We start from the raw sequence: 18042 nt of genomic DNA, 5'->3' as shown, positions 1-18042 counted from the left end.
ACGGACGACGGACGGACGGACGGACGGACGCCGGACGAAAAGCGATCACAAAAGCTCACCCTGTCACTTTGTGACAGGAGAGCTAAAAAGTTATAGCCACTAATAGCAAAAATCAGCCAAAAACAAGCAAAATTTAGACATTTAACCTTGAAGGTCAAGGTCATTTATACATGAAGGTCAAGGGTAGTCTAGTCTACTAAAAGATATTGGTCCAAGAACTATTGTTGCCAAGTATGAAGACAATACACCAAGAACTTAAAAAGTTATGATCAATATACAAGTTTGCGGACGGCAACGTCAAAGCAAACACCAACATGACTATAACAATACCTCTACTTTTTTTCAAAAAACGTCGAGCAAAAATGACAAATACAAAACAAATCTGTTATTTACATCTTTCTTTTTTTTTTGTTTTTGTTTTTTTTTCCAGACAGAGCCTCAGACCAAGCCGATCAAAAACAATCAGAATCAATCTCAAACAACAATAATGTCTATCACAGTCATGGCATATCAACAATACAATATGTATGTGCAACAAACTTCATACTTTTCCTTCAATGTCCGCTCTTAGCCCCTTTATTTGAAGCCTCCATTTCTGTCTCACAAAATGGTTGGAAAAGATGACGTCTACATTCTCCTACGCAAACACCAAGGCTTCTAGCCTTCTTCAGATTCTTGCCTGAGAAATGCATAAACAGTTCCCTCTCAAAGTATGTCTGCGTATAAAATGTTTTGCCTATGTACTTTCTCTTCCTCAGAAAATATTTGGCACTATTTGCTGTATCTAACCATGTTAAATGCCTGCCATCGCCGACCACTGTTGACAGCCACAAATAGGGAGATGGCTGAAGAACCCTTTCCTTGTTTGCTGCAAAATATTAAAGGCTATGTTAGTCTAATGCCTGTCTAAATCTAAAAGCAACCTTCCTTTCATCTCTCTACATTTTCTAGCTCTTCATCATCATTTGAGATTTCAATCTCTTTCTAACAATTGACAACAACAAACAAGAGGGCCATGATGGCCCTGAGGTCGCTCACCTGTATATAGCCCCCCCCCCCCCCGGGCCAATTTTTACCCAAGGGCTTTTATTTGAACAGACTTGGTAGACACCCATAAGAAGACGTTTCATGCTAAACATCTAAGTTCTAGCTCATTGGGTTTTTTAAAAGAAGATTTTTTAAGTTTTTACTATACACATATAGTTAAAAACAATGACACCCCTGGGGCAGGGCCAGTTTTTGACCCCCGGGCTTTTATTTGAACAAACTTTGTAGATATTTACTTAAAAATGTTTCATGTATAATATCTTAACTCAAGCTATTTGGGTTTTTTCAAAGAAGATTTTTAAGTTTTTGCTATACACATATAAGGAAAATCAATGACCCCCGGGGCGGGCCAGTTTTGACCCCAGGGCTTTTATTTGAACATACTTGGTAGACACCCATTAGAACATATTTCATGCTAAATATCTTAGCTCTAGCTCTTTGAGTTCTTTAAAAGAAGATTTTTTAAGTTTTTACTATATGCATATAGGGAAAATCAATGACCCCCTGGGGCGGGGCCAATTTTGACCCCAGGGCTTTTATTTGAACAAACTTGGTAGACACTCATTAGAAGATGTTTCATGCTAAATATCTTAGCTCTAGCTCTTTGGATTCTTTAAAAGAAGATTTTTTAAGTTTTTACTATATGCATATAGGGAAAATCTATGACCCCCTGGGACCTGGCCAATTTTGACCCCAGGGCTTTTATTTGAACAAACTTGGTAGACATTCACTAGAAGATGTTTCATGTCAAATATCTAAGCTCTAGCTCTTACAGTTCTTTAAAAGAAGATTTTTTAAGTTTTTACTATATGCATATAGGGAAAATCAATGACCCCCCGGGGCGGGGCCAATTTTGACCCCAGGGCTTTTATTTGTACAAACTTGGTAGACACTCACTAGAAGATATTTCATGTCAAATATCTTAGCTCTAGCTCTTTGGGTTCTTTTAAAGAAGATTTTTTAAGTTTTTACTATATGCATATAGGGAAAATCTATGACCCCCTGGGGCAGCGCCAATTTTGACCTCAGGGCTTTTATTTGAACAAGCTTGGTAGACACTCATTTGAAGATGTTTCATGCTAAATATCTTAGCTCTAGCTCTTTGGGTTTTTTTTAAAAAGAGGACTTTTTAAGTTTTTTTAATAGACATATCAGGAAAATCAATGACCCACATGGGCGGGGCAATTTTTGACCCCAAGGCTTTTATTTGAACAAAATTGGTAGACATTCACTAGAAGATGTTTCATGCTTAATATCTAAGCTCTAGCTCTTACGGTTCTTTAAAAGAAGATTTTTTAAGTTTTTACTATATGCATATAGGGAAAATGAATGACCCCCCGGGGCGGGGCCAATTTTGACCCCAGGGCTTTTATTTGAACAAACTGGGTAGGGTAGACACTCACTAGAAGATGTTTCATGCCAAATACCTTAGCTCTAGCTCTTTTGGTTCTTTAAAAGAAGATTTTTTAAGTTTTTACTATATGCATATAGGGAAAATCAATGACCCCCTGGGGCCGGGCCAATTTTGACCCTAGGGCTTTTATATGAACAAACTTGGTAGACACTCATTAGAAGATGTTTCATGCCAAATATCTAAGCTCTAGCTCTTACGGTTCTTTAAAAGAAGATATTTAAAGATTTTTCTTTCGGTTGCCATGGCAACCAGAGTTCTGCATGAAATGGAATTCTTTGAACAATCTTGATAGAGCTTCATACAAAGAGTATTCCTGCCAAGTTTCATTAACATTGGCCTTGCGGTATCATAGAAGATGTCCTTAGAATATTTAAAATGTGGACGGACGACAGACGACGGACGCCATTTGGTTGGCCATCCTAAAAGCTCACCTGCACTTTGTGCAAGGTGAGCTAAAAATACATGTAGTTCTAGTGAAAATAAATTAGTCTGTTTCTGTTTTATTACATACAAAATGTTTATACTTATTTTCAATCTTGCATAAAATATTAAAAAGTACATAAACAAACTAACACCAAAATCATTTCAGTTTTCAAAGAACTGACCTATATCAACAGCACAAAATGAAGTTTTTGCTGAGGCCCCGATTACCCATTTTTTTTTTCCAGAAAAAGTCTCTTTGGCATTCTAGGTGGCCTTAACCTTCTGCCAATCAGTGTAATGCCACCCTTTGGCATTGAAGGAGGTAATGAAATGAAATAACAAGAGCACCACTAGGCAGAGCATTATATGCCCGAAAGTGATTTTTTTAGTAAAGATGAATGGGAATTAAATAAAATATTACCTCCTTTAAATAACAATCCTCCTATGAAGTTTGAATATTGTGGGCTAAATGGAACTTACTTACCGGTATGTTATACTCCGGAACTGTTAAGGTAATAGTGACCTTAAACTTTGACCTTGTGACCCAAAATCAATAGGGGTCTTCGACCCAATATGGACAATAATACTATGAAGTTTGAACACTGTGGGCCAAATGGAACTCAAGTTATGCTCAGGAAACTGTTTTCAGTTTTAAGGTAATAGTGACCTTGACCTTTGACCTTGTGACCTCAAAATCAATAGGATTCTTCAACCCAATATGGACAATCATCCTATGAAGTTTGAACACTGTGGGCCAAATGGCACTTAAGTTATGTTGGGAAACTGTTTTCAGTTTTAAGGTAACATTGACCTTGACCTTTGACCTTGTGACCCTAAAATCAATAGGGGTCTTCTACCTAATATGAACACAATCATCCTATGAACTATTAATCTTGTGGACCAAATGGAACTTAAGTTATGCTCCGGAGACCAAATTGCTAACGGACGGACAAACGGACACCACAGGGTATAACATAATATGCCCGAAATTCATTAGGGCATATAAAAATGATAATTTTTCACAGATATATTTTTATACCCCACTGACCTTGACCATTGACTCCTTAAACATGATTGGTGATCTATTTCAGGGCAATTGTTCTTAAATACTTGAATGATGAGGGTCTTAATTATAAAACCTTTTCCAGGCTCAAATTATCAAGGTCAAACTATCAACATAAAAAATCAATAGGGTCATCTACTACATATGACCAATCAGTATGTGACTTTGTGATGAATAGTTTTCAAGATAATCAGCGGAAACCATTCTGTCATTTAAGGCAATTGTGACCTTGACCTTTGACCCCAAAATCAATAGGGGTCATCTGCTAGTTATGACCAATCAGTATGTGAAATATGAAGACTTTGTGATGAATAGTTTTCAAGATAATCAGCGAAAACTATTCTGTCATTTAAGGCAATTGTGACCTTGACCTTTGACCTAATGATCTTAAAATCAATAGGGGTCATCTTCTAGTTATGACCAATCAATATGTGAAAAATGAAGACTATGTGATGAATAGTTTTCAAGGTAATCAGCGGAAACCATTCTGACTTTTAAGGCTGCTGTGACCTTGACCTTTTACCTAATGACCTGAAAATCAATAGGGTCATCTACTAGTTATGACCAATCAGTATGACTTTGTGATATACAGTTTTCAAGATAATCAGCGGAAACCATTCTGACATTAAAGGCCGCTGTAACCTTGACCTTTGACCTAGTGTACCTAAAATCAATAGGGCTAATCTACTGGTTATGACCAATCAGTATGTGAAATATAAAGCCTCTGTGATGAACATTTTTCAAGATAATCAGTGGAAACCATTCAGACATTTAAGTGACCTTGACCTTTGACCTGGTGACCCCAAAATCAATAGGGGTTATCTACTAGTTATGACCATTTAGTATGTGAAATGTGAAGACTTTGTGATATATAGTTTTCAATATAATTAGCAGAAACCATGTGGTCTACAGACGGAGAGACCAACTGACCAACCAACCAACATTTTCAAAACAATATACCCCCTCTTCTTCGAAGTGGGGGGGGGGGAGGTGGCATAATGATAGGAATGTATAGTGGAACCCCATTGTATCGTGCTATTCATTGTATCGATCTATTTACAAATCTTTAGATTTTTAGAAAAAAACGTCACCTACTGATTGTTTACATTAACAGCAGTGTCACGAAAATCTTTCGCATTTATTTTTGTGCAGTAAAATGATAAAAAACATGTTTCCAGTACCGTAAGACGTTGTAGATAATAAATAGACTTATAAATAATGTGTTCTTATTAAAAGTACATTTACGGTCTGTTAAAAGTTCCTAAATTTATGCTGACATTTAAAAACAGACATCTATGTTTCTAATTGACTGAAAAATCTAGCATAAAGATGGTAAAGGCTTCCCAAACTTTGGCTAACTGAGCGATTCTCACAATGCATCGATATAATGGCGTGACCTAATTCTTCAACCTATTTGACATGTCTGTAAATATCCGTATATTCCAAAGCTAAAAACTACATATCAATGATTTTTGCCATGTAAATGTTATGGCAAAAGGATCAAAATAAATGATACAAAATAAATATTCAGGGAGATTTGAATTTTTTAAATGCAGTTGTGATTTATGTGTTAATAGATCGATACAACGGGGTTCCAGGCTAAATACTTTTTGCTTACTTTACAACATATTTACCAATGCCGCCTGAGTGCAGACACCATAATCAGCCAGCACTTTTATGCCTGATAATGGTGAGCAATGCCCACTATTCTGTCCATACATATTATTTCAATTTTCCATGGTTTTGTCCATATTGAAAGATTGACAATTTAATTTAAGAAATTTAGCAATTGGTATAATATAGATGTTAAACCTGTTTCACTACAAGTTACAAATCAGAGCTCAGAAAATTTTTTACTTTAATTATATCCAGTATGACAAATCTGAAAATGGAACACTTGACCTTGCTCTGCCTAAGTCGACCTTGTCCTGCAGACATGCAATTAATGACAGCAGTTTACGGCTTTTTTTTTAACGCTGGGGAAGCGCTGCCCTAAACCCCTAATTTTAAGAAGAAATAATTTGGTATTTTTGTAAAAGGAGAAGAAAACACTTGATGTGATCATGTCAATTCAATTTTTGGGAAAAACTTCATAATTTTAAAAAGATTTTCTTTGGGTAAGTCACCCTTAAACGGCCCCAGCTATAGGTGGGGGGAAAAAAACCTGTTGAATGTTTACCTCTAAATGCAAAGAGCAAACTACAATGTATCTTGTTTTTTTTATGTCATACTCTAGGGGAAGAAATTTAATACAGTTTTAGCATTTCAGTCTGAAGATCTACATTGCCTGTTATATAATATATATAACCATGACATATATCTTTAGCTTGTTTAAAATGGTCATTAATTACTTTAAAGCTGCTAAGCACGCCTCCAGATGAGCAAAAATATTTCGATAAAATCAAACCTTAGAAAAATGTACTAAGATTTTAGGAAAGGTATAAAGATTCAAAATTCTAGTAAAAATTTACATGTTATGTGTGATTAATGACCGAATTTTTAAGGTTTTATAGTAACTATACTTCTACCGCGTAACTAATGCAGTAAGAGCTATTTTTGCATATTTGACCTCTTTATAGTAATTTACATAGGTTGTAAGTGCCATTGATAATGTGTAAATTGCATTACATTGGTTACTTTACAATATTATACTGTTAAATACATTTTCAAATTTTCATGAAAATTAGCATGAATCTGGAGGTGTGCTGCTTTAAAAATAATAACAACATTATGGTAACTTACCTTTTAAATAACTAAGTACAATATCCTCTTTTCTTTCATCGGCAATATCAACTTGATATCCTCCTAACTCTTTACATTTTTCTTTTGCATAGCGTATAGACAGTTTCCGCCGTCCGATATAGAAACAATGTTGTTGATACTCATCAAACTTATCCGGACACTGTTCAACTTCCGGTTGCGATTGTATACTTGGAGCTAGAGTACTTTGTTGCGATTGTATACTTGGAGCTAGAGTACTTTTTATGTCGAGAGTTGGTTTTATAGGCTTTTTCTTTTCTTCCCCCATGTTTGCTATCCTTTTCCCCCGTATTATTATCCCTTTCTTCCAGTGGTTTTTCCTTTTCTTCCAGTCGTTTTTGGTTAAGCTATCGGTTAAGCTCTCAGTTTCACAGAGTGCCTGCGATGTCCAGCACCCCCGACGGCATTCCTTCACCCATCCAGTGAGTGAATATGTTAAATAGTGCCTTTTAGCTGTCTCTTTGAAATGGTTTGGATTTAGTCTATATCTCTTTACAAATGAGTTGGCACTTTTTCCAGAATCTATCCATTCAACTGATTTCCCCTTTGTTACGATTCTTGGCAACCAAACACTTTTGGACGAGGAAGTAATTATGTTCATATTTGCTGGAAAAAGTAAATTTTTTCCATATTAATACAAATAAACTAATTTCTTCAAATATTAAGGCACTGAGGTTAGAACATCATGGATCAAAGCAAATTGCTCTTATAACAAATGCATGCCTCTTAAACAGAGTAAAGACAAAATAATAAACTACGAGAAACACTGTGGCTGAATTATTTAAGAACTTCGTGATTGTGTCTAATTAGGACAAAACTAACCCTAACTATACAATGTATATGTTAGGACATCAAATAACATGAAACAGGGTAGCAATAAGTTTGTATTTTAGTAATCATTTTTGCAATAAAAGACTTTTTAAGGGAACTTAAAGGTCAGATGTCTGTTGACAAAAACATTTTTGTGACATTAACATTTTAGGCCTAAATTTTAAAATTAATGTGACGTGTCAGCACATATTTCTCAGTTCCATCTGTACTGAAACATTAAACTGGAAAAAAGTAAAAAGAATGTTAACTGTAAAACTGTAAAGCTAAACAATTTTTATACAACAACTAGACTCATTTATGATGCTTAATACTTTTTCCAACTGACTATGCCTGATAAAGTTATAGATTGAATTGCTAACCTTTGACCTCTAAGTGTGACCTTGACCTTGGAGCTAGGGGTCTAGGTCTTGCTCATAACATACCATCTTTTCATGCTGCAAAGTTTTGCCAAATTATTTTAAAATCCCTTGATATAGTTATGGGCCAGACTAAGATTTTTGAGTACACACACCCAGTGGCCAATGAACGATTGTTGGACTTGGGTAACACTATCATGCCCCCTTGCCATTATGTAACAAAGTATAAAAATGTATAGGAAATATATAAAAAATTGCAACCTATGCAAAAGTCACTGAACATTCTAATTACCATATTTTACCCTGTCATTATGACTTAAAGGAGTTACAAAATAATGGCTTTTTAAAATAGTTTTGCACATTTTATGCAGTTTCTGCCTCTAGATTGTATCACTTTATTTATTATTCTTGCATTGCAGACTGGCGTTTCTGTGAGTTTTACCCATGCCGGAAATTTCATCTCCAGGCATGGGGGGTGCCAGATGAGTTGCGTGCCAAACAACATCTTTTTAGCGCACTTCATGAATGAACTGTAAACCATTTTGAATATGAAATAATATGGCAGAATATGCAAGAAAAAATATCTGACATATGTTTGCGGTTCTGATTGGGACGGATAATCTGGTCCGAACCGCAACATATGACAGATATTATTAATCTATAATTATCTTTTCATCAAAAAAGAAAAATGAACCTGTAGGCATTGCGGTGACTTTGTTTCAAAACAATATCATGTGAATAAAAGTATTTAATTTTAAAAAAAGATACTGTCTAAAAAAACAAAAAGGGCCAAGATGGCCCTAGATTGCTCATTTGACCTATGGAACTCGTCCAAGCAATTACAAGCATCCAGACCAAGTTTGATGACAATTGAGTAAACAATGTGACCACTAGAGTGTTAACAAGGTTTTTCCATATTTGGGCAGTGTGTCCTAGTTTTTGACCCCAGGTGACCCATATTCAAACGTGACCTGGAAATCATCAAAACAAACTTTCAGACCAATTTCCAGGATATTTGGATAACAACAGTAGCCACTAGAGTGTTAACAAGATTTTTCTAATTTTAGCTCCTCTGACCAAGTTTTTCATCCCAGATGACCCATGTTCTAACTCATCCAGGCAATTACCTAGACAAGCATTCTGACAAAGTTTCATCATGAATTCATAATTGAGGCAAAAATGTGACCATGAGGTTTTTCAATATTTCGGCACTGTGACCTAGCTTTGGACCCTAAGTGACCCATATTTGACCTTGAACTAGAAATCATCAAAACAAACTTTCAGATCAATATCCAGGATATCTGGATCAAAACTGTAGCTACTTAATTGTTAACAAGATTTAAGCCGTGTCATGACAAAACCAACATAATGGGTTTGTGACCAGCATGGATCCAGACCAGCCTGCGCATCTGCGCAGTCTTATCAGGATCCATGCTGTTCGCTATCGGTTTCTCTACTGAGAACAGCATGTATCCTGATCAGACTGCGCGGATGCGCAGGCTGGTCTGGATCCATGCTGGTCGCAAACCCATTATGTTGGTTTTGTCGTGACGCGGCTCATTTTTCATTTTTTAGCTCCTGTGTCTGAGATGACAGGAGGATTCGAAATCCGAGCAATTACCTACACAAGCATCTAGTGACAAAATTTGATGACAATTGAGTCCAAAATGGGACCACTTGAGTGTTTAACAAGGACTTTTTCAAGTGTCCCTTCACAATTTATTATTCACAGCTTACCTCTTAGATAGCTTAAAATAACTTCCTCCTTTTGTCTCCCATCTATCCTCGGCTGGTAACCTCCTATTCTATAACAAACCTTTCGAGCAAATTCTTCATTTCCACTTCTACGACTTATATAGAAACAGTGATTCATGAAAAAATGAAATCCTCTTGGACAATCCTCTCGTTCATTTTGCACAGGCTGTTGTGCAGTCAAGCTTTTGCCTGAATTTTTCGGCTTAGCTTCACAGAAAGCTTGTAATCTCCAGCAAACGCGTGAACAATGGAAAGCATAGCCGAACACATTTATGTAAAAATGCAGCTTGTGTGTCTGATTCATATATTTGCTAATTTGGTGAACATGTTTTCGCAAGTACAGTGTGGCGTTCTTCTTGGAGTCTGCAAATGTGTAGATGACACCGTTGGTGTTGATACCGTTGGTGTTGATTGTTGGTAGCCACACAAAAGGGGTTTTCTGATAAAGCATATTAAAGTGTGCTGGAAAAACAATGGTTATGATACAGTTATCATTAAAATGCCATTATTTAAAATATACTGCTTAAAGTCAGTAATTTTAAAACTGTAAAAGTTATCCTTAAACCTTAAATGTTGGTAACTATGCAATATAATTCTAAGCTATAGCTAAAAGTTAAAACTCTTAAGATTTAAATTATCAATTGATAAAATTAACAAGATTGTAAAACTTAGTTCATTTGTGTAAATGTTTTAAATGATCTCTGATAACTGAGATTTTTCTTCTTTTTTTTTCAAACATGTCAATACTACAGTCTACTACAGTAAAATCTCACTGTTATTAAATTGGACATGGTCGGGATACCTACGATATATATATGATTATAATTCAATAACAGTAGCACTCTATTTAAAATTAATATACATACAGACTTATTTAATAAAAAGAGCAGTTGAATCGGGTGATGCTCCTCAAATAGGTTTTGGACACAGAAAAGTTTAAAAGCTCTTTCTTGTTTCTTGTTTATATCTCTTATAGTGCCAAAGTTATGTCCCAAACAAATTTCAAAGTGTAACAAGAGCACTGCTAGGCGGAGCATTATATGCCCGAAAGTGCTCTTTTTTTATGGATGAAGCATTTGTAAGACATGGGAATTAAATAAAGTATTACCTCCTTCAAATAGCAATCCTCCTATGAAGTTTGAATATTGTGTGCCAAATGGAATTTAAGTTACGCTTCAGAAACTGTTTTCAGTTTTTAGGTAATAGTGACCTTGACCTTTGACCTTGTGACCCCTAAAACCAATAGGGGTCTTCTACCCAATAGAACAATCATACTATATATGTTTGAACACTGTGGGCAAAATGGAACTTAAAGCTATGTTCCTAGAAACTGCTTTCAGTTTTAAGGTAATTGTGACCTTGACCTTTCAACTAGTGACCCTAAAATCAATAGCGGTCTTCTGCCCAATACAGACAATCATCCTTTGAAGTTTGAACACTGTGGGCCAAATGGAACTTAAGTTATGCTCCAGAAACTGTTTTCAGTTTTAAGGAAATATTGACCTTGACCTTGTAAACCCAAAATCTATAGAGGTCTTCTGCCCAATATGGATAATCATCCTATGAGGTTTGAATATTGTGGGTCAAATGGAAATTAGGTTTTGCTCTGGAAACTGTTTTCAGTTTTAAGGCAATAGTGACCTTGACCTTTGACCTTGTGACCTCAAAATCAAAAGAGGTCTTCTGCCCAATATGGACAATCATCCTATGAAGTTTGAACACTGTGGGCCAAATGGAACTTAAGTTATGCTCCGGAAACTGTTTTCAGTTTTAAGGTAATAGTCACCTTGACCTTTGACCTTGTGACCCCTAAATTATTAGGGGTCTTCCCAATATGGACAATCATCTTATGAGGTTTGAATATTGTGGGCTAAATGGAACTTAAGTTATGCTCTGGAAACCAAATTGCTAAGATAGACGGACGGACGGCGGTATAACATAATATGCCCGAAATTCTTTCGGGCATATAAAAATGATCAAAGAGCAATAACTCCAAAATTGCGTGAATGTAAAGGATATTTACCCCATAATGTCACTGACGGACAATTTAAGATAATAATTTTTCTTGCAATATATTGTAATATTATAATAATATGCCATAAATCCTCAATAAACAGGAATCGTTGCTGATCCAGAAATTTTGTCCTGCCCTGACCATGTCCGGTATAGTGGGTTTTTATTGTATTTGAATCAATGCTATTTTAAGTCATTAGTATAGAATATATACTTTTTAAAAATTTCCAAGTTTATAATGATATTATATATTCACTCCTATATTTATGAATTTCATGATAACAGAGATGTAGATAACAATAATTATTGTTATCTATGTCTCTTATGATAATGGAAAAAGTAAATGTTATTCAGTAAGACTTTCTAACCTCTTAAGTAGCCGCTTGCAATACTTTCCTTCTCGTTTCCATCAATCCAGGTCTGATAGCCACCCATTCTCTTGCACAATGAGGTAGCACTCTTCTTAAATCCACGCCGTTTACTGATATGGAAACAATGATTCTGAAATGAATCAAATCCTGCAGGGCATTGGACTGAAAAAAGAAAAGAAAAAAGAGTTGAGTTTTTTACAATAAAAGTTAAATTGAAAGTATGTTACATATCCGGAATGTATCTCAATTGCAGTCTGTGGCAGATATTATATATTTTGACGTTGTTAAAAATTATAAATCTTGTTTCTTTTTCTAAATATAAAGTGTTGTAAATTGTTCAATATTTTAAATTGAACATTGATGCTCAGAAAGAAGTGTTAATTGCATTTAAGTTTCCAGGAAAAAGATATAGCATATAAGAAGTATTTTTGTATGCCAGAATCATAACATTTATGGCTATATATTGAAAGTCGCGTTTGCTGCACACTATCTATGGCAATGACTTTAACTTCAAGATACAACATACTAACAACAGTGATTTTCCCTTGTTTTTTCAGTCTCTTAAATAGACCAGGCTTCAAAATAAAATAGAAAAACCTTTTTTCCTGAATATGGTTATACCCTGCATAGAAATGTAAGCTTGAGAAAATATTCTTGCCTAAGGGCTCAAATAAATTGCCGAAAAATTCATATTAAGATTAAGAGTCACTGCGCAGTCAGATGAAAGATTAATCTAACACACATTTATGATTGCAAAAATAATGAAGCACACTCCAATCTTGAGTGAACCAGTGTCTTTAGCTTATATAATTATTGAATTGTTAAAATGAGGGCCAACGCAGCAAACACATGACGTTAAAATAACGTCGGATTAACGTTAGATTTTGGTCACGACGTCGGCGACCAAAATACGACGTAAATCTGACGTTAAAAAACCGATGTCTATTAGACGTTTCTTTTTGACGTTGTACTAACGTCAGGTTCTGGTCGGCGTCCTGACGGTAGGTAAAAAATTAACAAACAAAAAATCGTTATTCACTGTTGTAATCATTTAAACTTTTTTCAAATGTTATTTGGCTTACAAATGAAGTGAGTATATATATATACACACCAAGATCGCGGCGCTGCATCCTAATAAAACATATAGGTGGCGCTGTATATAGGCAAGTTACATGTGTTATTGTTATGAAATCTATTTAAAGCCGCCTTTTAAATTTTCAGTATTCATGTTTAGTTTCAATTTTTGTTAAAGCTCTCTTATAAAAAACTAGCAAAATTGTTCATTAAGTTAAGATAACTTTCAAAATTTCTAAAGGGCAGATAACCATGAAAAACATTTTAGCTTGTTATTTGTCCATTTTTTCATAAATTTCTTTTTTTTTCAGTGAAAATGACATCACAGACGCTATTGGACATTAACGTATTCTCCGGACAGACGAGGGGCCATCCTTAAAAAAATGTTTGTTTGCAGTAACCCGACCCAGAATTTTCAAGGAGGGTAGGTAGGTCGATTTTTTTTTTTTTTTTTTTGACTTTTTTTTTTTTTTTTTTGAACTGTACTCCCAAATAAACATGGAATTTCAAAATGCTGGACAATATATGCTTTGATAATCTGGTAACAATTAATAAATTGATAACTGAATAATAATTTAATAAGAACTACATTTTATTTCTTCTATTAACCTTTAAAAGAACAAAAACAAAGCACAAGGCATAATTTTCTGATTCAAAAAAAAATAATTTATTCAGACCATGAAAAAAAAAATTTGAGTAGGGGCAAATTTTGTGAGTCGGTTACTGCAAACAAACATTTTTTTAAGGATGGCCTGGGGTGGTGAGAGAAGGTCATATCTAAAAGCATCACACCTCCAAATTCGTGCTCATTCTCATGGATATTTAAAAGTATAACTTTGTGAAGTAAACTAAAAGGAAGTAATTTACTGTATACCTTAGTGACAATTATCAAAAGGAGGTCAAAATATGCAAAATGGCACTAAATGTTTTAGTAATGCTGTAGAAATATAGTTAAAATACTGAAAATCTGTCATTAATTGCTTGAAACATTATTATCCGAATCCGAAACTTTTCTTAAAATTATAATATTTTCATTGAAATGTACATACATTAATTTGTTCTTTAATATTTGTATATGTTTTCTTAGTTTCATTTATGTCATTGTTTTTGTAATACTTTTTGTTTTGTTATTAACTTATTTTATGTTTTTTGTTTAATTTATGAAAAGTATTTAGCCTTGGAACTTTTATTTTAAATAAATAAAAAACATAAAAACATATTTTTGATTTTAGTTTTTTGTTATACATTTCATTGGAGTGAAAGTTACTTAATAGAATGAGTTACATTAAATTCGATCAAAGCAGGATTAGCCAGAAAATATTTATAATGTGGTAAAACAAAAAGGATTAGGGGAATGATCAGATTAAGGTCAGAAAATGGTCAGATTTAGGGCAGAAAAGGGTTAAGATTTAGGTCGGAAAATGGTCAGATTGAGGTCGGAAAATGGTTAGAAACTGGTTAGATTTAGGTCGGAAAATTTAGGTCGGAAAATGGTCAGATTTAGGTCGGAAAATGGTCAGATTGAGGTCGGAAAATGGTTAGATAATGGTCAGATTTTGGTCAGAAAAAGGTTAGATAATGGTTAGATTCTGACGTCTACCTGACGTCAGATTATTACGTCAAAAAAACTTTCAAATCCAACCGTTTTTCCGACCGTCATCCGACGTCAGAACCTGACTTAAATCTGACGTCAGTATGACGTCTTGTGTTTGCTGGGAATTAATGAAGGATACCATTTATGCTTATTTGTGGATATATATCATTACATGTAGTTCTATTTTGTACTGTTAAAAAGTTAACTCAACTGATTAAGCTACTAAATGGCAAAAAAAAGTTAATGATGTGTTGGAATATGCCTTGAATCTACATTCATGATAAATACCAAATCATATAAAGTCTCATAGTTTAATGTTTCTGTTTCTCATAATTTTTAGTCACTCAGATCTTTCAAAGGACTTTAATTTTTTGACAATTTTGATTTCATTAACTCGTTACCCGATATACACGCCTTTTAACGCCTTTTTCACCCCTCCCCCCTTTATTGTTGTCTTAAATGGTGAAAAAATGCCTTATTTAGGCCCCCAACACTTGTTTTTTTTTTGAGAAATGTTGTTTAAAAAAGTGACCACTTTTTCAGCGTGGCCCCTCCAACCAAAAGATACATCAGGGGGTTGCCAGATGGGGGATGTGCCCCCTTCTATTTGGGGGGTTTGAAGGGGGGGCGGCAGTCCCCCTCATCGCCAAGAAAATTTTGGACTTGTGAGAGGCTAAAAATGACCACAGATCAATCATAAGGTAACGTGTTACCAACGGTCCAACGCTGTAAAGGCCATTTGACTCTATCTCAATCCATTGAGAAGTTGCAGCACTTTGAAATCAATTTTGATGGAAAACATCAACACAAAATAGTGATTTTTGGCAATTTTGAGATGTCCCCAGATTGCCATGGTAACGGTCAAGTCAACATTTATTCCAAGTTTGATTAGTATTGAAGCAGTGTTTATAGTTTTATAGCAATTTGAACTTGTAACGGGAGACTTTCAATGAAAACAGCCATTTTTCACAAAATGCTCATGAAGTAATGGGTTAAACAATTGTGTAAAAAAGATACTTCTTCAGCTTTGTGAATGGGGCACAGTATTTTGGCCTCCAAACTGCATGCAAAAAACACTGCAAGCATGCTTATTTGATTTCCATATTTTTCCCAACCACAATTTATATGAGCCACAATATCTAGTAACTAGTAAGAATTGTTACTAATATCTGTTCTGACATTCTCAATTCTACAGGCATAACACAGGGCAATTTTTTCCACAATTAGAGAAGACCTTGGATCGAGGATTTAAAAAAATATTCTAATCTCAAACTCAGATCTTAGGTATTTGATAGGTCAGAAACAGACACAGAATGTGAATTGACCAATGAAAATCCTGAGATTCAAGCTTGATTTCAGGAAAAGGTTTTATAACCTTGGAACCTGCAGTCATAGAATTTAGCACCAGTTGGCCCGGTGGCCCATGGCCAGTATAAATTAGTTCAGGCCAGTGTAAATTTTAAGAAAATGTAGTTAAATATTTAGTAGAATAAATTCAAAACTGGAATTCGCGCCAGTAAATTCAATGACTGGACCTGGACTATTTCCCTAAATGGCCAAAATATATTACTACACAAAACAAGTGTCCTCTATAGGCAGCATGCTCTATACTTGTAGATGAGAAAAGGGGCATAATTCTGCAAAATTAATGTGCCTGACAGACTTACCTACCTTTGATAGTGAAGAAAAAATAAACTTGTAGGGCAAAAATTAAAGATCCTGTATGTTGTCCATACTAATAAGTGAATTTTTTTATATGTATATAATCATGCTTCTAAAACAATTTTCAAACATCAAAGAATATGTCAAATTATTATGCTAAATTAAAGTGCTTTCATACTGGTATTTTTGGAAATATTCTTTGTAACAAATAACAAAAATTTTGTTTACTACAAACAGCAGAGTATCACATAAACCACAGTGCAGGAGTGTAATAAACCCTTTTAGAAAAACAAATCACCTAACCTGTTAAGTCAGCAGTACTAGGCGTTGTTGACATTATCCCAGTTGTAATTACGTTGCCTACAGTAACTGTAACTGTAAGAAATAGAAAATACTCAAGACATTACATTATAGGCTTAAATTTATATAAGTTAAAGTTCTGCTAATAATAAAGTAACAGCATACATAAAGAAGGGACTCTATAATTCAATTGCATACCTGGTAAAGTTGCTATCTTTACTGGAAAAAAAGGAGTTGAAAAAGAAATTTCTTTATTTAAATCACATTCCATTTGGCTGACATGACCGCCTTCAAATCATGATGGCATCAAACATGATGTCATTCAACAGGGCTATTGGTCACTCTTTTAGTGCAGATATTGGACTTCATTTTCCTAACTAAAAAGTATCTGTTTTTCCCCTGTTGGAGAGGAATTGTTTTAAGTCCCCACATTTCAGAAGTCAGACAAAGGATGGTCAAGTGATAGTTAATTCAACTGTCTGTAGGCTGGATGTTATTGCAGTTTAATATCTATTCAATATTTAAGCTATTATAGAGAGACTATTTTGAAATATAACTTTTGTTTATATAAAAATGTTGTATAAAAATGTAATATTATTTATTAGTGCATGACAGTTGTATATAGAGTAATGGAAATTGACTTAAAATTTGATTTCTGGCTTCGGATTTATGTTTTAAATTCAGTCAAATACATATTTTGTATACACTCAATGAGCCATACCCCTGTCTAATTTATATACAGGGAGGCCTAATCTAGGAAACTGCCAGGACACCAAATGTGATTTCTTTATTCTTGTGTTAAAGATTAACGCAAATGCCCCATTCATGTTAAAATGTTCAAATATTTTTATTGACAGTTAACAGGGACAGTTCAAGTCAGGAGGGGGAAGGGGGCAGGTTCTAACCTAGGCTCTGGCAGTGTCTGGTTATATACATGTACATGCAATTCAAGAATCATGTTTTCTTTCAATAATTAAACTATTATGTACGAGTGTTCCTGATTTGTACCCTACTGGTCGGAGACCATTAAATTTGACAGGATGATCTAATCTGAACAGATTATTATACGCTTGGTCAAGCAATTAGGTGGTTGTACAAAAAAGCATGTTTCTGTTTCATTTTTTAGTCATGCCATTAAAAAATAACTAAAATTAACTTGCTCAAGTTGCCATTGGCTTAAGCTAGACTCTACTAGCTGGTAACTTACCATTTTGTTGACTTTCTTTTACTGCAAAAATATACATAAACAAAATAACAACGTATATAACAACTATCTTCATGCTTTATAAACTAAGAAAATTGGAAAATGTCTATCTTTGCTGAATTTCTGTTTACATTTGTTGTTGTTGTTGCTTTCCTTCTGGATGACGTCATAGTTC

The 18042-nt window shown here is 34.5% G+C and overlaps 1 protein-coding gene across 1 annotated transcript; it reads right to left on the bottom strand.

Moving 5' to 3' along the window:
* Positions 1–381: 381 nt before the first annotated feature.
* LOC132731336 (uncharacterized) lies at positions 382–18035 on the bottom strand. The gene is made up of 6 exons (XM_060717501.1): positions 17871–18035; positions 16667–16738; positions 12031–12195; positions 9632–10111; positions 6690–7313; positions 382–868 (listed from the first exon to the last, which is right to left on the bottom strand). The coding sequence occupies exons 1-6, from the start codon at positions 17941–17943 to the stop codon at positions 555–557; spliced, it is 1728 nt and encodes a 575-aa protein (XP_060573484.1). The 5' UTR covers positions 17944–18035; the 3' UTR covers positions 382–554.
* Positions 18036–18042: the final 7 nt, after the last annotated feature.

The sequence above is a fragment of the Ruditapes philippinarum genome, unplaced genomic scaffold (genome assembly GCF_026571515.1).
Source record: "Ruditapes philippinarum isolate M1 unplaced genomic scaffold, ASM2657151v2 ctg1331_1_1_1_1, whole genome shotgun sequence".
Taxonomy (NCBI): Eukaryota; Metazoa; Mollusca; class Bivalvia; order Venerida; family Veneridae; genus Ruditapes; species Ruditapes philippinarum.
Note: the sequence above shows the minus strand (reverse complement) of the source record. Positions and strands in the feature narration are given on the sequence as shown.

What these genes read in the sequence shown, in the direction of transcription:
- LOC132731336 (XM_060717501.1), bottom strand. Translation starts at nt 17,943, where the DNA reads ATGAAGATAGTTGTTATATACGTTGTTATTTTGTTTATGTATATTTTT. An exon ending in AAAAGAAAGTCAACAAAATG is followed by an intron (nt 16,739 to 17,870) that starts GTAAGTTACCAG and finishes TATTTCTTACAG; the next exon opens with TTACAGTTACTGTAGGCAAC. An exon ending in TATTTTAAGCTATCTAAGAG is followed by an intron (nt 7,314 to 9,631) that starts GTAAGCTGTGAA and finishes TACTTTTTCCAG; the next exon opens with CAAATATGAACATAATTACT.